The sequence below is a fragment of the Myripristis murdjan genome, chromosome 9, assembly GCF_902150065.1.
Source record: "Myripristis murdjan chromosome 9, fMyrMur1.1, whole genome shotgun sequence".
In the NCBI taxonomy this organism is placed as follows: domain Eukaryota; kingdom Metazoa; phylum Chordata; class Actinopteri; order Holocentriformes; family Holocentridae; genus Myripristis; species Myripristis murdjan.
In genome coordinates this window covers 34632140-34650823 of record NC_043988.1, presented here as the reverse complement: position 1 = coordinate 34650823, position 18684 = coordinate 34632140, and the positions used below count along the sequence as shown (strand labels likewise).

Genomic DNA, 18684 nt, shown 5'->3' with positions numbered 1-18684 from the left:
TTTTTACATTATTTATCTTTTGGTGCGTTCGGTTCACAGCGAACAAAGTAAGTTCAGCGTGTTCTTGCTGTCTTCCTCTGCAGCTCTGTCGGCAGCGTGATGGTTTTCACTCGAGGGTTCGCCTGCAGGGTTCTCCACAAAGTAAGAGTTCAGCACGTATTCTGTCTCACAAGGCATCTGAGAAACACAGCAGCTCTCTCCGTTTTCGTGAAAACAACAGCTCACGACGTTTTCTGTCAGAGAAATGCCAACCGGTCCGCTCTTGTCCTCCCTCGCGGGAAAACAACAATCGCCCGTGTGTCTCGGCAGCAGAAAAACAGTTTCCTCTTTCGTCTCTTCGGGAGCTCGTTCAGGAAGGTTCACCACGTAGTCAGGACCGCACGATGGCAGAGAAAGCAGTTTTTGCTCTGTGGTTCCTGCAGTCACAGGATCAGAGAGGCTCATCTTCAAGGCCGAGAGCTCGATGATGAGGTGGCTGAGGGACGGAGGGGGGGTGTGTTCATGTAGGTCCTCATCTGAGGAGAGCCGGGAGTCCGGAGCGACCACCTTGAGGTGCTTCTTTCCCAGAACATCTGTCACCCGGAAGTTTTCAATGTCCAGGATGCTGCTCTCTGCAGTTTTCTGTTAAGGAGGAAAAATAAATGAGAAACTGACTGAGGAAATTCAGTCATCATTTTAGGTCATTTGGATTCTGTGACGGCATATTAGGGCCATTGTAGGGAGAAAAAAGTTATGGAGATTGTGGGGTAATATTCCAAGAAAAAAAATTAATTTCCAAGATTACATTCATAAATTTATGAGAAAAAACTGGGATATTCACTGAGATTAAAGTTGCGCATGTGTCAGAAAAAAATTAAAAATTCTGGGATTATAAAGTCACAAATTTATGAGGAAGAAATCTGTGAAAACAAGTTTTTCTTCTAGTAGGAAGGAAACTACTACCTTTCTACTTGTAGGAAGGAAATCCTGGTGATTTTAGCCCAGAATCATTTGCAAGCCAGTCATGATGGCTTACAAATATTTTCAAAGACAGACTTTCCATTAACAAAAATTGTAATGGTCACAATCATCTTCTTCACTTAAATCCTTAAAGGTGATTTTCAGTTAAATGCTGATTAGTAAAAACAGCAGATCACCTGGTGGTGCAGCTCCATCAGCCACTGCCCTGTCGTGCTGCCGTGAGGGCTGGAGATCTCAGGGAAGAAGTAGGATTTGTACCTGTGGAAGAAAATATAAGGATAATTAGAGGCAGATTTGCTTTTATTTGCCAAGATACCCTGTGAATCTGACCAGTTAATAAGTGCTCACACACTGAAGGATTATTTTAGTTCACTTACACAGTCCTGGACAGGATGGAGAGGACCAGCACAATGAACGCCAACAAGAGCAGAGGAGTTGCTGTGGCCACGGCTGTGAACTCATCTGAGGACAGAAAACAGCTCATGTTCACTTTCCTGCTGGAACCTCCTGTCTCTACGTTTTATTTCTCTGTCTATGTTTTCACACAGGAGCAATGAAACACAACAGGCCCAGTCTAACATCTGGCGGCAAGCGGCTCCAAGCTCAACGCAAGTGTCTTTTCTAGTCTCCAAGTGGCTCAGTTGTCAATTCCCCGTCCAGCGCCCCCTTGTGGAAACAGCAAAGTGTCTTGTGTCCATCTGAGCTCGATGGGCGTGTTGCTCTTAAAATGAGCTGAGCTCAGCTGCAGTGTTGCTGTGTTGCTGAAAGTGACTGAGCAGCAAACAGCAGCTCTGAGGTCAGTGCTGCAGGTTTCTCTGCTGTCTGAAGCTCATTATCCAGACAGTGATGGTGGCCTCCATAGGGGGCGCCGGCGAGCGTCCGCTCTGCTTGTCCCACACACAGGGACGCTGCTTCACCTCAGGGAGCTCAGATGGAGTCCTGATCTGCTCGGGAGCTTTCACTCCATCTCCTTCCTTCTTACCTGGAGAATCCTCCATTAGAACAGCAGCCCACCAAGGTGTGACACACCTGGCTTTTAAAGACGGGAGACGGCCTCTGATTGGTTTACTGCATGTTACGCCCAAAACACAGCCAGGATTCATGAAGAGACTCAGTTCAAGCCTTTAGAACCAGGAGCCTGGAGCAGCTCAGCCTTTAGTCCACCGTTCAAACAGCAGCAGGGACTTGGACTCAGCCTAAATGCACTTGCGCTGGGCTCCAAAGATCTGGGATTGTAGATTGTTAAAATGGAGCCCTATAGGATCAGAGTCTGACTTATAGTGTGATATGATGTGAAATCTTGAATTCACCGTGTCAGTATTTGCACTTTTGTTTGACAAGCCAACAGAGGATCTAACGTCCAGCTGTGAATGTCTGAACAGCCTGAAGAGCAGATTACATGGAGACGTTCAGCAGTGTTGTTGTAATTCACACCGGTCACCAGCAGAGGCTGATAAAGGTCAAATATTACTGGTTTATCACAACATTATCAGGTGTTGGCTTTTCAAGGACAAAGTCTGTGCAGCTCATGACACAAAATGTGGAAAACTCTCTTGATTCTTGCTTTTTGAATCATAACAGGAGTCGGGACTGATGTTTTATTTTTGTTTCGCAGCAGGTTTCTGATTTTCTGTTGTTTGTCAAAATCGTCAGAAGAGCCGCTGAGACTCACCAAAATCTGTTTTGATGGGGATGAGCTCTCTGGAGGCGTCATCAGCCAATAGGAGGACAGAGTACTCGGTGTTGGGTGTCAGGTTGAGGAAGGTGTGCTCTGATTGGTCCGGCCACACCGACAGCACTGACAGAGAGAAAACAAACCGTCAGATATTTTTGGAGTGGATGTTTCCTGCTTGGAAATTTAACAGGATCAGCTTTCAGACGTGGAAGATAAACTCTGAAAGTCGAAAAAAATTAAGCTTTATGGAGAATGTCATGGAAACATGGTGGAAAAATAATCTGTTTTGTGTCTGTAAACAAAAAAAAAAAAAAAAAAAAAAAAACTCATCTTGAAAGAGACAACATGGATTACATCTGTTTTTTTTTTTTTTTTTTTTTTTCCATTTCTCTCATTGGTTTGATTTTTTGAGTGGGGCTGCTCAAAAGTCTGTGATCGTTTTATAGGAATACACTGGTTCAAAAGTAAAAGTAATAGATTTTTTTTTTCTGTAAAAATCCAAGAAAGTAGAAATTAATTGGTATATACTGTCAGATGTGTGTATATTATGATAAGAATTATCCACCGCTGTTAGAAAGTCATTACTCATTTTCATGGCGAATTTAGATACAACGTGACACCCAGCGACCGCGGTGGCGTTCGGTTCTCCACCTTGTTCCTCTGAGTCCGATCGCAGCATCACTCTGTAGCGGCTGACTCTGATTGGCTCCGTCCTCCTCTGCCACGCCCACATCACCGTCACCGTCGTTTTGGTCACGCCCACCTGCTGCAGTCTGACCGCCTCTAGCAGGGCTGGGAGGACACATCAAAAAATACCAAACGTACATGTGAATTCTGCACTGCTGCACACGGTGGCATAACATTTAATTTAAATTTTTAGCAAAGTATACATAAATCAATTTAACACACAGTCAAATAAGTTGCTTTAGCTCTTAATAGAAATCAGGGGTTTGTGAATATTTATTTACTCATTCATTCATCCATTTTATTCATTATTTATTCATTTTATTTATTTACTTATTTTACTTATTTTACTTTTTTTCACAGTGAAGTTGTACCTACATCCTCTGACAATTGTCTAATTTTTTTTTTAATTTTTAATTTTAATTTAATTTTTTTGTTTTTTGTTTTTTTGTTTTTTTGTTTTTTTGTTTTGTTTTACATTTTTACTGGTCAGATTTATTTATTGATTGATTGATTTTATGAGGGCAGCATTAAGCAATGCATTAAACCCCCAAACTAATCTCTTTAAGGTTTAATGCCTTGCTCAAGGGTGGGCAGAGCATTGCTCATGGTGCCCAAGTGTTCCCAGCTGATCTGAGGATTCAAACCAACCAATCCCGTGGGGTCCTGCCTCCTCTCACATCAGCGCCCTGGTGGTTTTGAGCAACCTTACCTCCGTGCTGCAGGCTGGCCGGCAGTGCCTGCGGGGGGCCGCAGAGCTCGCCGGAGACGGGAAAGACGCTGATGTTGTATGACTGATCGGGCTCAAGGTGGCCTGACAACACAGAGAGAATGTAGTGTCACTGCAAGGCACCAGAAATACCAGCAAAAAACACAGACACAAACAGGAAAATCCTCTCATCACTGGTTAGGATATGCTCTACTTTGGCCTTTTGAGATTTTAAAAGCACAGGGATGAGGATGACATTGTGTGATATGTACGTAGTTTAAGCTCTTGTTTGAATTCTACATACATGTCACATGATGTCATACATATCACATGATGCCCATTTATTATTTTGATGCTCAGGTATTTTTTTTTTCTTGGTGGGTACTGATCTTTAAGTGATGCAGACAACCATGGAGAAAACTAAGGAATGAATGAAACAAAATAATTATTTATTATTATTCGAGCAAGGCTACTAAGCAGACCTGGAAGAAGACTGAGAGCTGATAAGTATTAGTCTGTAACTCTGGAGGTCTTTGCTCAAGCAATACTTCCTTTTTGTTTCTAAATGAGCCTTTACCTGCCTCACTAAAGAGCACCTGGCACATGAGCCACTAGAGCCATGCAGCGCTTCCTCTTTCTTTGTAAACAGATAAGTATCTGTTGTATGAAAACCAAAAGTACAAACAGGTTATTTGTAACTTTCGGGTGAAAAACACCAGATTTCCCAAAGTCACATGGAAGATATAAAGGACTGGATAGAAGCTAGAGGATCTGCATCCTTTGGAATGCCAATCATTTGGGAAACGAGTCTTATATCTTGTTCAAATGTAAGAATGCAAGCATAATGACTTATAGACAAAGGTATTTGTCCAGGTTTTATTTAAAAGTGCATGACAATCAGATAAGCCAAAAGTTCTTTGTAAACTAGAAGAATGTCCCTCCTCTGTTTAAGTAGCTTTGCTGTACTTTGGCCATGCCGCATCACACAGCCGCATATTTTTGTCCAAACCCGACCCGAGACGGGAGCATAGTATCCAAACCTGATGGGAATCCTTTTTTGTGTGTGTCCGAACCCAACCCAAGCCCTAGATTTTCTTGTCCTCCATCATTAGCTTAACATAATTTCAAAATTCTTGTCCAAACCCAGCCAGTCGGGTCCTGACGGGGAGCGACGGGCTTCAGTCAGGTATCCACAATCTTGTTGATCATGGTCTTGAGTAATTCAAGTAACAGTAAGATTTTCAAGAGAAAAACAAGATAAAGAAAGAGAGAGGGAATCCTCAAGACAAACAGCAGGAGGTGAATGTGTGTACCTTGGATGACAGCGGAGGAGGTGAAGCCGTCCGCTCGGCTCCAGTGGCTGCTGGAAGGGTCCGACTTGGAGATCCACCGGATGGCAAACTGACTGACAGGCGGGGCAGGGGGCAGGGCTGAGAGCGGCGCTGTGGGAGGGGCTAATTGATCATCAGGCAGGTCTGTGCCTGGAGGAGGCTCCCACTGAACAAGAAGAGCCTTGATGGGAAACAAACTGGAAACCCACAGGTGTCTGACTGATGGCAGAGCTGAAGACAACAGAAATATAAACAACAGCGTCATCGGTATAAAGCCATAGTCGTCATTGAAGCAGCATCAAAACTTTTTCTTCAAATGTTACCCCCTTTCTCCCTGTTCCATTTTTTTTTTCTCCCTGCAGTGGCACTAATACACTGTCATAATATCGCCTCTCTTTCAAGGTATGACCGAACAAATCAGGCAACTAATTTAACAAATTTGTGTTTTGCGATGCGTTGATGTTATAACTGCATTTTAATCGGTTGAAAAGAGGGCGAAAAGATGTCTTAGACTGAGTATCACCCAGTTTTCAGTTAGAAATCAACACTGACATTCCGGATGGTGCTCAAAGCGGGCAGTGAAGGGTTCGTGAGGAATTTGAATGAACGTTGTGGTTTATGAATGCTTAAGACGAAAGATGAACATTACAAGGTGAATCAAAAATTCACATTTTGATTCTTTGCTGTGAAATTTTAGTTCACCCGCATGACTTGCAAAATGGTTTGCTGACATGTAAAATGTAAGGAAGTTGTAGTAAATGCGTCAAACATTCAAACTCACTGATGAGATCCTCAAAGATATATTTTGCTCTTATAAGCTTCTGATTTCTCACAGAGAGAGGCTTCCACTGCATGGAAAAATGTACGTTAGACATCCAAAAAAATCACTACCATTTTTGCCTTTGACAAGTCACTCAAAAAACAGTGCTGTTGTCCTTCTAATATAATAATTTCAGGTGGAAATGAAATGCATCTGAAATTTGAAGTAATGCTGAAGCACCTTGAGCTGAACATGAACTGTTTTTTTTTTTTCTGTTTCTACAAGCAAAACCTGGACGAGGTGTTGACAGGATGAGGTGGGGAGTGTTATGTTGTAATATCTCCGAGAAGTTTATCTGATGGCCGAGCTGCTGCTCTGCTGCTTCCTTTCAATAACAGTCTCTCTCTCTCTCACACACACACACACACACACACACACACACACACACACACACACACACACACACACACACACACACATTGCACAACTGGACAACAAGCTGTCACTCTGGTGGCAGTTTACAATAGAAGCTGATAACACGGTCAGTTTTCACACAGTTGCATAAGTCCAAAGTGTGTGTGTGTGTGTGTGTGTGTGTTGTGTGTGTGTGTGTGTGTGTGTGTGTGTGTGTGTGTGTGTGGGTGTGTATGTTTGTGTCTATATGTTTCTTTTGAAACACAGTGTCATAATCATATTTTTTAGCACTTGGTGTATTTCACGTTTCTGATTATCTAATAACCTTCCCCCTCTTGAAAACATGAAATTAACATTTTGGGTTGTTGTGATTCAAATTTCAGGCGTTCAGCTGACGTGACTGACAGGACAGTTTATTGTTTTGCTGAAGGACGTTTTGCAGGACACGTGACTCTTGAAGGGATTGAACATGTGAGCTTTCTGTTACAGACAGTGTTTTTGCACCTGTCATGCTCTGGCATATGTACATTTGATTTAAAGGACCACAACAGTAATTTTGAATGTTTGGCTCATTTTACTACAATTTACTCAAATTTCACATATCAGCAAACCATTATGTAAATCATGCAGGTTTAACGTAATCTCCACAAAATGTATAAACTAAAATTTATACATTTTGTATAATATACATTAACATACATTAGCTAATATACATTAATATACATTAGTTTTCCTAAAAGTAGCAGCACTGTTGTGTTTTCAGGACTTATTCAAATTGGTGGCACATTCAGGGGGCGTCTGCCAATACAGTGTACCATCATTTCCATTGACGAGCAGCATCAAATTGATGAGCTGTGTTGTCGGTGACCCAGAGGACAAAAAGCACCGGTGACATGAAGACACTGAGAATATGGTCGATGTTGTAAATTCAATAGTTTTTAATCAAAGTGTCCATAAAAACTGTGTGCTGAACTTGTTCGCCTGCTTTGCCACATTTTGAAATCACATAAACGCACCACTGCCCTCTGACTTTGGTCATGCTTGATTGCAACAGGAGGCAAAAGTGCAAATATCAGAATATTTCTGCTGACAAGAGCTGGACAGACTCCGGAAATTATTTGGATTGCAAGTTATTTGTATTTCTATGGGACATCTGTCCACTAACTAACTAACTAACTAACTAAATAAATAAATAAATAATTTGTTCCCGGGGAAACGTTTTGCTTTCCTCAGCCAATTACCAGCTGTGTGGTTTCTGAATGTTGAGGACTTTATTAGAAGAAGCAGAACATTGATAAATGGTGTGTTGACGTGGAAAATGTGAGGGAGTTGTAGTAAATGAGCCAAACATTCAAAATCACTGGTACGATCTGTCTAAAAAAGGGTTCAAATCTGCCTCACAACATGGTCTTAGACAATGTGGCCCTCAGTATCTCAGTAAATTTCCATGTGGAGAACAAAGTTTTCATTATCATCTTGTGTACATACAGTAACAGGGAAGTAGAGCAGGGGAGGAGGCATGACGTGCAACATACAGAGAAAACACGTTGCGTCACCTCGCCACAAAGACGTTTACGCACGAGCTGAGTCACTCACTGTGCTGTGTGTGTGTGTCGACGCTGAGCTGCGTGGCGGGGCCAAGGCCAGCCGTGTTGAAGGCTGTGATGTTCACGCTGTAGTACCTCTCCTTCACCACTAGGAGCGCTGTCAGCTCTGTGGTGTTAAGGATCGTGCTCTGCTGCTGCAGCAGCTGCTGCTTCTTCTTCGTTGGTGCATAGCTGAGCTGGTAACCCAGGACACGACCTCCAGCCTCCAGGAGGTCAAGAGCCTGCAGGAGATGAGATGCTTATAAAAAAAAAAATTAAATAAAAAAAAAAGCTGCCTGCTGGGTAAAGACTAAGGATGGAACAGTATACTGAGATTCAATTTATAGCAACAATCAAGCTTCCTGGCAAAGTAGAGGGCACATAAAATATATTGTGAGCCAGAAAAACAAATCATAATATTAAACTACATTTTATTCCGCAATTTATTCCACAATTTCACAAGCTGCCAATCACTTATATTATTTGCGCTTTGCTTTAAACTGTTGACATTCAAGCAAGCTGACAGTATTGTTTGAAAGAAGCGTGGCTCAGAAATAAACTTAATTCTGCACAGCCAGACAGTTATTATGAATTTTCATTATAGCATCATATTGTGGCTTTATCAAATCACAAAGCCCATATTGCATAATGTATCGTATCATTTTGTTTCATATTGTTTTGTTTCATACATCACACAGTTTCTGTCCAGATCATGTAGTATTGCATGTTATCATATTGCATCATTTTGTTACGCATCACAGTGCATCGTACATTTGATTTTGTTTTTCATGTCATTTCATTCAATATCGTATCATATTGTATCACAGTACATTGCGTTGTGTTGTATTTTATTGTGTCACATCATATTGTGGGATAATCACATTGTCCCATCATTTGTAAACATTTACTTGGACATTTTACTGAATTCCATGGCTGATATCCAGACTGAGCTGTCAACTCGTTACTCTCCATCCTAAGTGTTTTCCATGGGGGATTAGATTTTACTAACCAATCTCTACAGGCCAACGTATCTGCCTGGATCTAAAGTCATTTTAAGCCAGTACTGATGCGTTGCCATGCCAACATACTGGTTTTGTTGGGATTTGAAGAGTGGAGCAGAGTGAAGTTAAAACTACGATGTCAGGCGACTGAGAAGTCGTGCCATCTATGTAAAATAAACTTGTTCATCAAGGGGGGATTTTATCATTTGTTTTCTGTTATTAGCTAATCTGCTATCTGGCGCTAAGGAAAATCTGCTGAGCTGCTTTATGGCACAAAACAGGAAGAGGGCGCTGTTCTTCTGTAGCAAACACAACAGAGTTTCTGGGAAAATCACTTCCAACACTTCTGAAGCAGATTACAGGCCCAAAAACAACAAACAGCAAACAACAAACAACAAACAACAAACGAAAGTGAGACTTTCACCCCAACTGGCTTGCATAAACATCTGGCAGTGTGTGTGTGTGTGTGTGTGTGTGTGTGTGTGTCTGTGTGTGTGTGTGTGTGTGGTTTTGGGTGTGTTTGTTTACGTATCAGTGATGTGCAATGCAAAGATGCACAGTAAAGATAACATTTCATCTCCACCCGTCGGCTACAGCAAAGCATGAGGCTGAGGAAAAATACATATTTAATTTTTAGTTTAATTTATTTCATGCACATAAAAGTTGGTAAAAGCCGATTTAAATGTTTTGTTCCTGGTTATATTTATTTCATTCTTTATGTAAAAATGCATTTGTAAAAATGTCAATTTTATAAAAAAAAAAAAAAAAAAAAATCATGAAACTCAATTTTCAGTTCAAGTCACACACCCCTGCTGATAACCCTGCTGTGAGACAGAGGCTACACACTCCTCCACCATGCTGTCACTGGGTTATGATGGTGATACTATGTGTATGCTTTGATGTTTGAAAATGCTGCACAGGTTCAGACTCAAAACTGTTTGACTGAGAGAATCACACACTGAGAGTCACTGAAATCAGCATGTTAGCACTTAATGGTGTTTTCAGCAGTCTCATAAGTTCATTACAAGCCACACTGTGTGACATGGATCTAATAAAGTTGGGTATGACATCAAGTTTGATGTATGAAGACTGAACGATGATCACACCGGCTGACACAATATACAAGAAAACATCATCGGCGTACGTGATCACTCTGCACCGCTGTATTGGTCAACAATGAGGCAAAAATGAGCCTTGCAGTAGTGATATTCATGTATTAATATTAATCATTAATATTAAGTGGCATTAATGTGTTTAGAGAAAAATCCAAAGAGGAGAAGAAGAATGTGGACCCGGTTGTTTTCTTCTTTGTGGAAATCCCAAACATTTCTTTTGCTGGTTTTACTTTCATCATTAGGTTTAGTTTGAGTGTCGTATCGATCAGTGTCGTCATTTTATGCTGCGTTCCTATTGGTTGGTTAGCAGACATAGGTCGTAGCAGCAGCCACATTGTGAGATGGTTCTCCTAAATTTCTGACACTGTCAGGATTTTGACCCAGGCTATCCCAAGACTATGACAATAGCCATCTCTGAACCTCTTTCACAGAGCAAAGTAAGATCAACATTTTGGCGCCACGACCAAAGATATCGGCACGTTTCCTCCTCTTTTATCTGGGACGGCCCAAAATCACACAGTGTGTAGCCGGCTTAAATCAAAGCAATGCATGATGGAGAGACTGCAGTGCTGTAAAATCTGTAGTCAGAGTTAAATGCATTTCATTAATGGCCAACATTTTTGAAAGACTAATGGATCATTCAAATATTTCACATTTTAAGCACACGCTCCTATCGAGAGCAGATTACAAACAGTTGTTTTTTGTCTACATCAGCTGGATCACATGACTGCGGCAGGAAACTTTAGCTGTTATCAGGATCAGATTTCAAACTTTATGGCTGAATGAGGTCAACGGGTATTTCATCTCTGTGGTTTGTCCCCCAGTGTAACTTCACCTTCTATCAAGGTCACTGCAAGTAAAAACTTAATACTTTCAAAAACAGGCTTGTCTAAAAAGGACCGTACAAGTGATTTTGAATGTTTGGCCCATTTACTGCTGTAAAGTTCCCTCACATTTTACAAACATTTTGCAAATCCTGTGGGGAGCTACAGATTTCACATCATAGAATCAAAATGTGAATTTCTGTCTGAAGCAGCCGCCTTATAATGTTCTGCTTCTGTGGCAAACAAAGCCCTCAACATTCAGAAACCACACAGCTGATAATTGACTGTGGAAAGCAAAACATTTCCCCGGGGACTATTTTCCCTGGCGGAGGAGGAGAAGGGAGCGTTTCAGTTTGAAAAAGTCCTGAAGGCACAACAGTGCTGCTGCTTTTAGGAAAACTCATGTGGAGGACTTTATTCTGCTGATGGAAAACTGGAGTGAAGAAAGTCTGAAGCCTCTGAAAGTTCATACATTTTGTCAGTGCTACACTAACCATGCAAAATCAACGGGATGCTCAAGACAAATTTGAGAGTAAAAATGTGATGACAGCTGAAATCATTTTACACAATCTACCTTCCACATCAGATGAAGGAGAGAAGATCCACCCGATGTTGTTTTCTCCAAGCGATAGCACACCTCCGGAGCTCCAGAGGGCGCTGCAAAATGAGTCAGCACAAAGTCAAAAATAAAAAATAAAAAAATGGCCCTCATTTGAAAAAAGCCACACATAATGGAATTAAAAAAAAAAAAAAAGAAAAAAAAGAAAATCTAAGTTCTTAGTTTGCAGAGAGCTATTGATAGACTGATCAATAGATTATTAATATAGTATTACACAATCGATTCTGAGCAAATTTTTGCTACTGCCAAGCACCTTATTTTAAATCAGTTTGAGAAACTTGAAAAAACATGAAATTTTAGTTATGAATAAATTTAAGGAAAGAGCAGGTGGAACTTGCAGATCTGGAATTTTATTAGTACAATGAGAAAAAGGAAAACTGGTAACCTCTCTCGAGCGTCCTGAGTGTGACGTCGGAGCTCCAGTCGCTCCAGAATCCGGTCTCCCCCCTGCAGGCCACAGCCGCTCTGTACACACTGAAGGGCAGAAGATCCTTGATGGTGAAGAGCCGAGTCTGTCTTCCATGGACTGGGACAAACTCTGGATCCTGCAGCAACAGACAACAACAACCACACAACTGTGATTTAAAGGGATATGGCAAACTGAAATACACAATTTCTCCATTAAAATGATTTTTATTGTCATCGTTGGGTGTAGAAAACATCACGAAACTGAGAATCTGAGGCCCATCAGGCATTTGCTCCTGACTCAGGCAGGAGTTTTTTCTTGTTTGAGGTTTAAGTCGGGCTGCCGTCCTGTTTGTTGTAAACTGTTTGTTGTGGGCATGAAATCCCTTTAACACAGTTAACAGTGATACTGGGCTTTAGATAAACTTGAACTTGGAGTGATCCAATCAGAGCATTAAATCAGTTTTAATTCCCGCCACCCCCGTTTGATTGACTCTTCAATTGTTATCCTGCGTTAATTGTTAGCTCGTTAGCACGGCACACCCAGGATTACATCAACAGAAATGAAGAGGCGTCGGTGATGCAAAGGACGTGTCAGTTTTGGGCCATTTCTTACTAATTTACTCATTTAATTTAACTTACTTTCATTTTTACTCCCCTTTTCCTGTGTTTTTGAAAGAAAACAAGTGAATTTGTTGTGGAACATTTTGACTAGACAAATACCAAACAACAACTAGGACATCAGTAAAGCGTTTGAAAAAGAAAAGTAAATTACCAGAAAATTGTTGAAAATTATGACAAAACTATATTTATAATGATTAAAATCCTTAATTTTAAAGGTCACATCAGTGATGCTGGATTTCTTGGGTTTAAATGCTTGTGAAAAAAATTCTCTTGATATCAGGGAAAAATGACCTCACTATCTAACATTTTTTAATTCTTATTATTTTTCCTAAATCTCTAACGTACCTCAGTCCATATGTCAGTAGTGCTGAGTCTGTGGCGGAGCCGACAGCTGCCGTCTCCACTGCTTTGCCAGGACACGAGAGCTGAGGCGGCAGTGGATTTTACCACAGTCAACACCGGCTGGAAGGCTTTGACTGGGAAAGGAAATGAAAACAGACACTGAATTCTCACATATTCAAATATTTTCACACATTTTCATTATTAATGTTTGATATTTTCCATTGGTTCTCTTTGTTTTTGTTTGTCTTATGGCTGTCATTTTGCACATCCTGCATATAAACTGTTGTAGAAAAAAAAAATCACATATTTATGTTTTTTCAATCAGATACTAAAATTTTAATGTTCAAATAATAAGTGTGTTTGTTTAGCTGCTTTTCTTTGCTGCAGGTTATTTGTTTTTCCATCTGCCCTGTTAAAACAGAACTTGGCAAAGTGTAAAATCTAATAATGTTTTCATGTGTTTTATGTAAAAATACAACTGTGTCATCGGCGTAAAATCACAATGTGTGTTTGAAATAGATGCTTTCAAACTTGTTATGGATTAATAATAATATTGGATTATTATGCATTTTTCCTATTTGAAAGAAGGAGGTTTTCCAATCCCCAGTTGTCCTGAATGCCTGAGAAGAGGAGGACATTTAGTTTCCTGATGTCTCCTGACAGGATTTCTAGGGAATGAAGTCTCGAAAACTTGGAACAAAATTCAAACAGTTTTATCTCACAGCCACTTTGGGCGCTGAGTCGTCCAATTTTAAAGGAGACTACAGTTTCTGTCTGACCTGCGAGGTAAAGATCCACCCTCTGAGGCTCAGACCAGATTTCTCTCTCCTCCATGTAGTTTTTAATCCGCACCGTGACGTTCAGGATGGAGGCCAGAGTGAAGATGCCGTCACACGACACGACCGGAGCCTGGCTGGAGGGGAGGGATGGGAAGGATTGGCATTTTATACGTTTTGCCCACACATCCTGGAAAACCTGGAAATTTCATAGACCAGTTTTCCAGTCATGGAAAACACCTGGAAATTTTGAAGAGTGATTTAATGTCCTGGAAGTATTGAGCAGCTGGATTATTACAAAATTTTAAAAATTGGCCTGAGATCACATGCTCAAATATTTTTTTGGTTGCATATTTTTAGCCACTGATGCCCTGTTTCAGTTTCACACCCGGCTGTTGACAAACTGTAATTTGATAATTTAGCCATTTTCTCCTTTTTGACTCATTCAAAGGTGACCTGTGAGCAACAGTGGATATGAACATAGGTCATTGAATATGTCCTGGATATCCTGGAAAATGATTTCCTTAAAAGAGTGTGAGCCCTGAGACTGGCTGAGACTCTTGGAAACACTCAGACTTCTGGTTGACGTCTGTTTTTTTCCAGACTGGATATACATTTTTTTGAAGAATAAGTTTCTATATGTTCTCACTGGCTGCTCCCACATTAAAACTAAGCGCTGAATGGCTATTAGCTCCATAATACTCACATTAATTTCAATTTATATTAAAACAAAGATCTTAAAGTGATTAAAGTTCAGGGTCTTTATGAGTGCAGTAGATCCCATCAGCTCCATCCTGGTGGTGAGATTGAGTGCTTCATGGCTTCATGGCTGTTCCTCTCAAAAATGTACAAAAGTGGATCCGGACCAGAAAATAACTCCATGTTGAGCAGAAAAAATGTTTTGAAGGATGCACAACACCGCAGGATTGTCTGGGGTTTGCTATCCACGATCTTTTCCAGCCCTCGTTTGCTAACTGGTGGGACTATTTTATTTCTGTATCACTACACAGCAGCTCCCCTCAGTGCTGCGTGTTTGCTTATACACATGATACCTGAAGCTGAAGGACAGAAGTTCTGGTGAAGCGCTTGTTCTCGCCACAGGGAAGGAGCTGACAGGTCAAGAGGATCGGAAATAGTGTTTGGAATAATTGGATGGATTAAAATCACGGTACAACAATATTGTTTTTCCCATCAATCTGACAAGGTGATGCAGCAGAAGTGCCTTTATTTTTGGCAAAAAAGATTCCATCAGGGCTCAGAGATCTTCCCTGCTCTTACGTGATGAAGATGAGTGAGGAGGAGGAGTCATCATGGCTGCCTGGTTCTGGTTCGCGGCTCCAGCTGCAGCTCATGAATCCAGACAGAGAGAGATACCGGGCCGGCTGGTAGAAACACGACACGTTCAGGTCCTCTGCAGGGAAACAATGCCAAGGTTAAAGTACAGGCTGGAGTCATCAGCATATAGTGTCTGTACAGCATGGCGGCACTGTTTGCTGGCTGTTTCTTTGGGCTTGTTATGTTCTTGTAGTCAGGGCATCGTTGAAAAAAAGAGCTTACACTCAGTCAACCCTCCCTGATGAAACACAGTTTATAATCATTACATGGGGAACAAACTTTGTAACCATGTTGTTCTGTATTAACCCATATTCAGATTTTAACTACTGAGGTCAGCTTTGCATCAGCGTGAACTGACAGACGCTTGTCATGGAGATACTGGGCAACTTTGAATGTGTTCATGAAATTATGATTATTATTACAGAGAATTTTCAGGGTGTATATTTGCAACCTCTTCATCATTAACACACTGTTTTAAAAGTGTTGCAGAAACACATTCAAGTTCAAATGCAAGATCAGGTTTATTTAGAGCCAGACATCACTGTTTACCGTCTCTAACTCCACTGACAACCCACAGGGGAAGCAGGGAAAAAGTTGATAAAAATTAGTCTTGAGAAGAACCACAGAAAAAGGGGAGGGACCCCGTCCTGGCCAGACAGGTGGGCAAATTGTCTCGACCAATAACATAAGATTACAAAAATAAAACACAGCAGCAGAGAAAAACAAGACAACAGAAGCAGCAGGAAGTCTGGGCCAAGGGCGAGGGGGATAAAGAGGACAGGTAGGGGGAATAAACACTTACCAAAATCTGTTTGTTGTTGTGCACTTTCAGTGTTTGATTTATTTATTTATTTATTTTTAATAGTTTTTATTTATAACTTATAATAGTGATAACAGCATTATGTGATGCCTTGGTGTATAAAGACAGTCATAGTTCATAGTTAAATAAAAGAAATACATACATATATAGATTAAAAAAAAAAAAAAACATAGAAAAATAGATTCATAATAATACAAATAACAAAACCAATAATTTTCCCAAAAAAAAAAAAAGTAAAGAATTACCATGACATACTGGCTGCAGGCTCTTCTCTCAGATAATATCAGTTTTCTCTCACATCACAAATTTCTGTCTATCCTTCTAATACCTCCTATCTGTCTCCCAGACTCTAATAAACTTATATTTTCTGTCTATTGCTGATATATATCTCCCATTTCTTCCACCATTTGTCTCTCACGCACAATTACATTTCCTCTACTTCTTTATTTAGCTTATCTTTTACTTGCTCATCAGTGTTTAATTTTTTTTTAGTACCACTGTCAGAACCGTTGGCATCATTTTTTTTTTTTTTTTTTTTGGCCAAAAAGGGCATATCCCTTATGAGTTTAATAAAAATTGAAGCAGTGATGTTACCAGTGATATCGAGTCGGACTTAAAGGTGCACTATGCCATGGACTTGATTCAGTTTGGAGGAAAAAATCACTTATATATGAAACAAAATCACACATATTTATTCCCATACGCAACTGGGGGACTCTTCGATTAATGCGCGATGTGTCAGCTTGTCACAATCTGCTTTACGATGTCTAAAAATGCAGGTTAAAGACAAAAAAGAAAACCAGGGAAACGCAAAAGAGCAGAGCAGCCAAGCTACAGGGTATGAAGCTGCAGAGTGTGTGTGTGTGTGTGTGTGTACCCAGTCTGGACGACGCTGGTCGGGGCTCACAGTCCTCCAGCTTGGTGACACACAGCTGCGGGTTGTTCTTGCAGCTCTTCAGAGCGCTGCTGGTCACCGTCAGCTCTGAGCAGGAAAATATCTTAATACTTACATATCACTGATTATGTCATTAACCTTTAATTGTTTTCATAATTAGAGAGTAATTATGCAATAACAACTTCTACTCCTCTCCTCTCCTCATGATTCACATCGCTGATTTGAAATTAGTTTAGTTTAATATATTTGCACAACCATAACACATATAACTCCAGATAATAATGAGAAGCTGCTCCGCGTGTTAAATCTCTCAGTCTTGTCTTTGGTGTTAAAAGCTTCTTTTTTTTTCAAACAAGATACAGAAATCTGCCAGCGGGATTAGATAATCCCACTTGTTTCCAATGCTAATCAATTTGTTTCCAGCATTTTCTTAAATCGTCATTTTCTCGATCCCAGTGGCTGATCTGTGTTCCTCTGCCTCGACTTGTTCCCAGAAAGTGAAACCGCACTGGAGGCAAGTGGGATTATCTCATCCCACTGGCAGATTTTCTACTTTGTTTGAGAAAAACAAGACTTTATCGCTCAACAGGACATTAAATGGCTTGTTAAAGTGGAGATTTTCATTTGCAGTGCGACTCACCATATGAGGAGGTGAAGAAGAGGCAAATCACTCCCAAAGTGGCGAGGTCAAACATCCGTGATCCCATGTCGGTCTGAGTGGGTTACAGTTGAAAAAGTCACAATGTGCTCACAGGAGCGGCTCTCCTCTGCAGCTCAAATAACTTGATAGAGGTGTAAACATCTGCTGAAAACATGATCTGCGAAGTATAAAAACTCGCTTATCAGGATGAGGAAGCCGGCACATGAACTCGACTAGAGGTTCTGCTGCTGAGGCCTCTGTGGTCAGGAAATTGCTCCATGCCTGCAAAACACACCCAGCATACTGTGCGTGTGTGTGCGTGCGCGTGCGTGCACGTCTTGACTTGTTTTAGATTTCCCTGAAAATGGCCTCAATTCACCGGTCCCAGCCTGGTGTTACTCAGGAAGATGCTCCTGGATGGCTTTCTGTGGTTCTTTAAAGTGCTAAAGGTTCTTCATGTTTATTGGAGTTATTTGGTGGCGGCAGCAGCTAACAATTGTTTTCCTTGTGGATTAATGTGCAGATTATTTCCTCAGTGAATGGATTAATGTCTCGCTCTATAAACCATCAGAAAACATTTTTAATAGCTCGTCTGGAACCCAGCGAAGGAACAAGGAACATGGAGAACCGGCCAACAACATGTTCATGTTGGTTTTCAACCTGATACACAATCATCTGATTTAAAACACTCAGAGAGACTTTTATTCTGAAAAATCACTAAAGAACCTTTTTTTAAATGGTCCTCTGAACCACCTGGGTCCACAAAGAACTTTCTGTCTCTTTGAGGCGCCCTTGGGGGTTCTTTAAAGTACCTCCTGCTAAAGGATCTTTGTGGAACCAAAAACTGGCTCTTCCATGGAATCACTCCAAAGAACCACTTTTGCTTCCAGTTAACACCTTTATTTTTCTGTGTATAAAAATAGCGCAGTTGGACAATTACTAACAATTATTAACATATTAATAATTGGTTATTTGTTAATTAACATATTGTTACTAAAATAACGATACTGCTACTACTAATAATAATAAATAATGTTATTATCCAATTACTGATGTTTAAAAATGCTAAAGGTGGGATCTTGGGCTTGGCTGGGCTGGCCAATCAGGTTCTCTTCTCACCTGGTTCTTATTTTGCAGGCCAAAAGTTAATTCTGTCCCTTTTGTGTAAA

General features: G+C 40.7%; 1 protein-coding gene across 1 annotated transcript; it reads right to left on the bottom strand.

Annotated features, from left to right (window-relative positions):
* Positions 1–33: 33 nt before the first annotated feature.
* On the bottom strand, positions 34–17582 carry LOC115365008 (interleukin-6 receptor subunit beta). The gene is made up of 15 exons (XM_030059718.1): positions 17516–17582; positions 16858–16962; positions 15104–15236; positions 13829–13962; positions 13053–13183; positions 12064–12223; positions 11634–11716; positions 8130–8361; positions 5342–5590; positions 4032–4133; positions 3287–3427; positions 2633–2758; positions 1338–1422; positions 1137–1218; positions 34–621 (listed from the first exon to the last, which is right to left on the bottom strand). The coding sequence occupies exons 1-15, from the start codon at positions 17580–17582 to the stop codon at positions 34–36; spliced, it is 2418 nt and encodes an 805-aa protein (XP_029915578.1).
* Positions 17583–18684: the final 1102 nt, after the last annotated feature.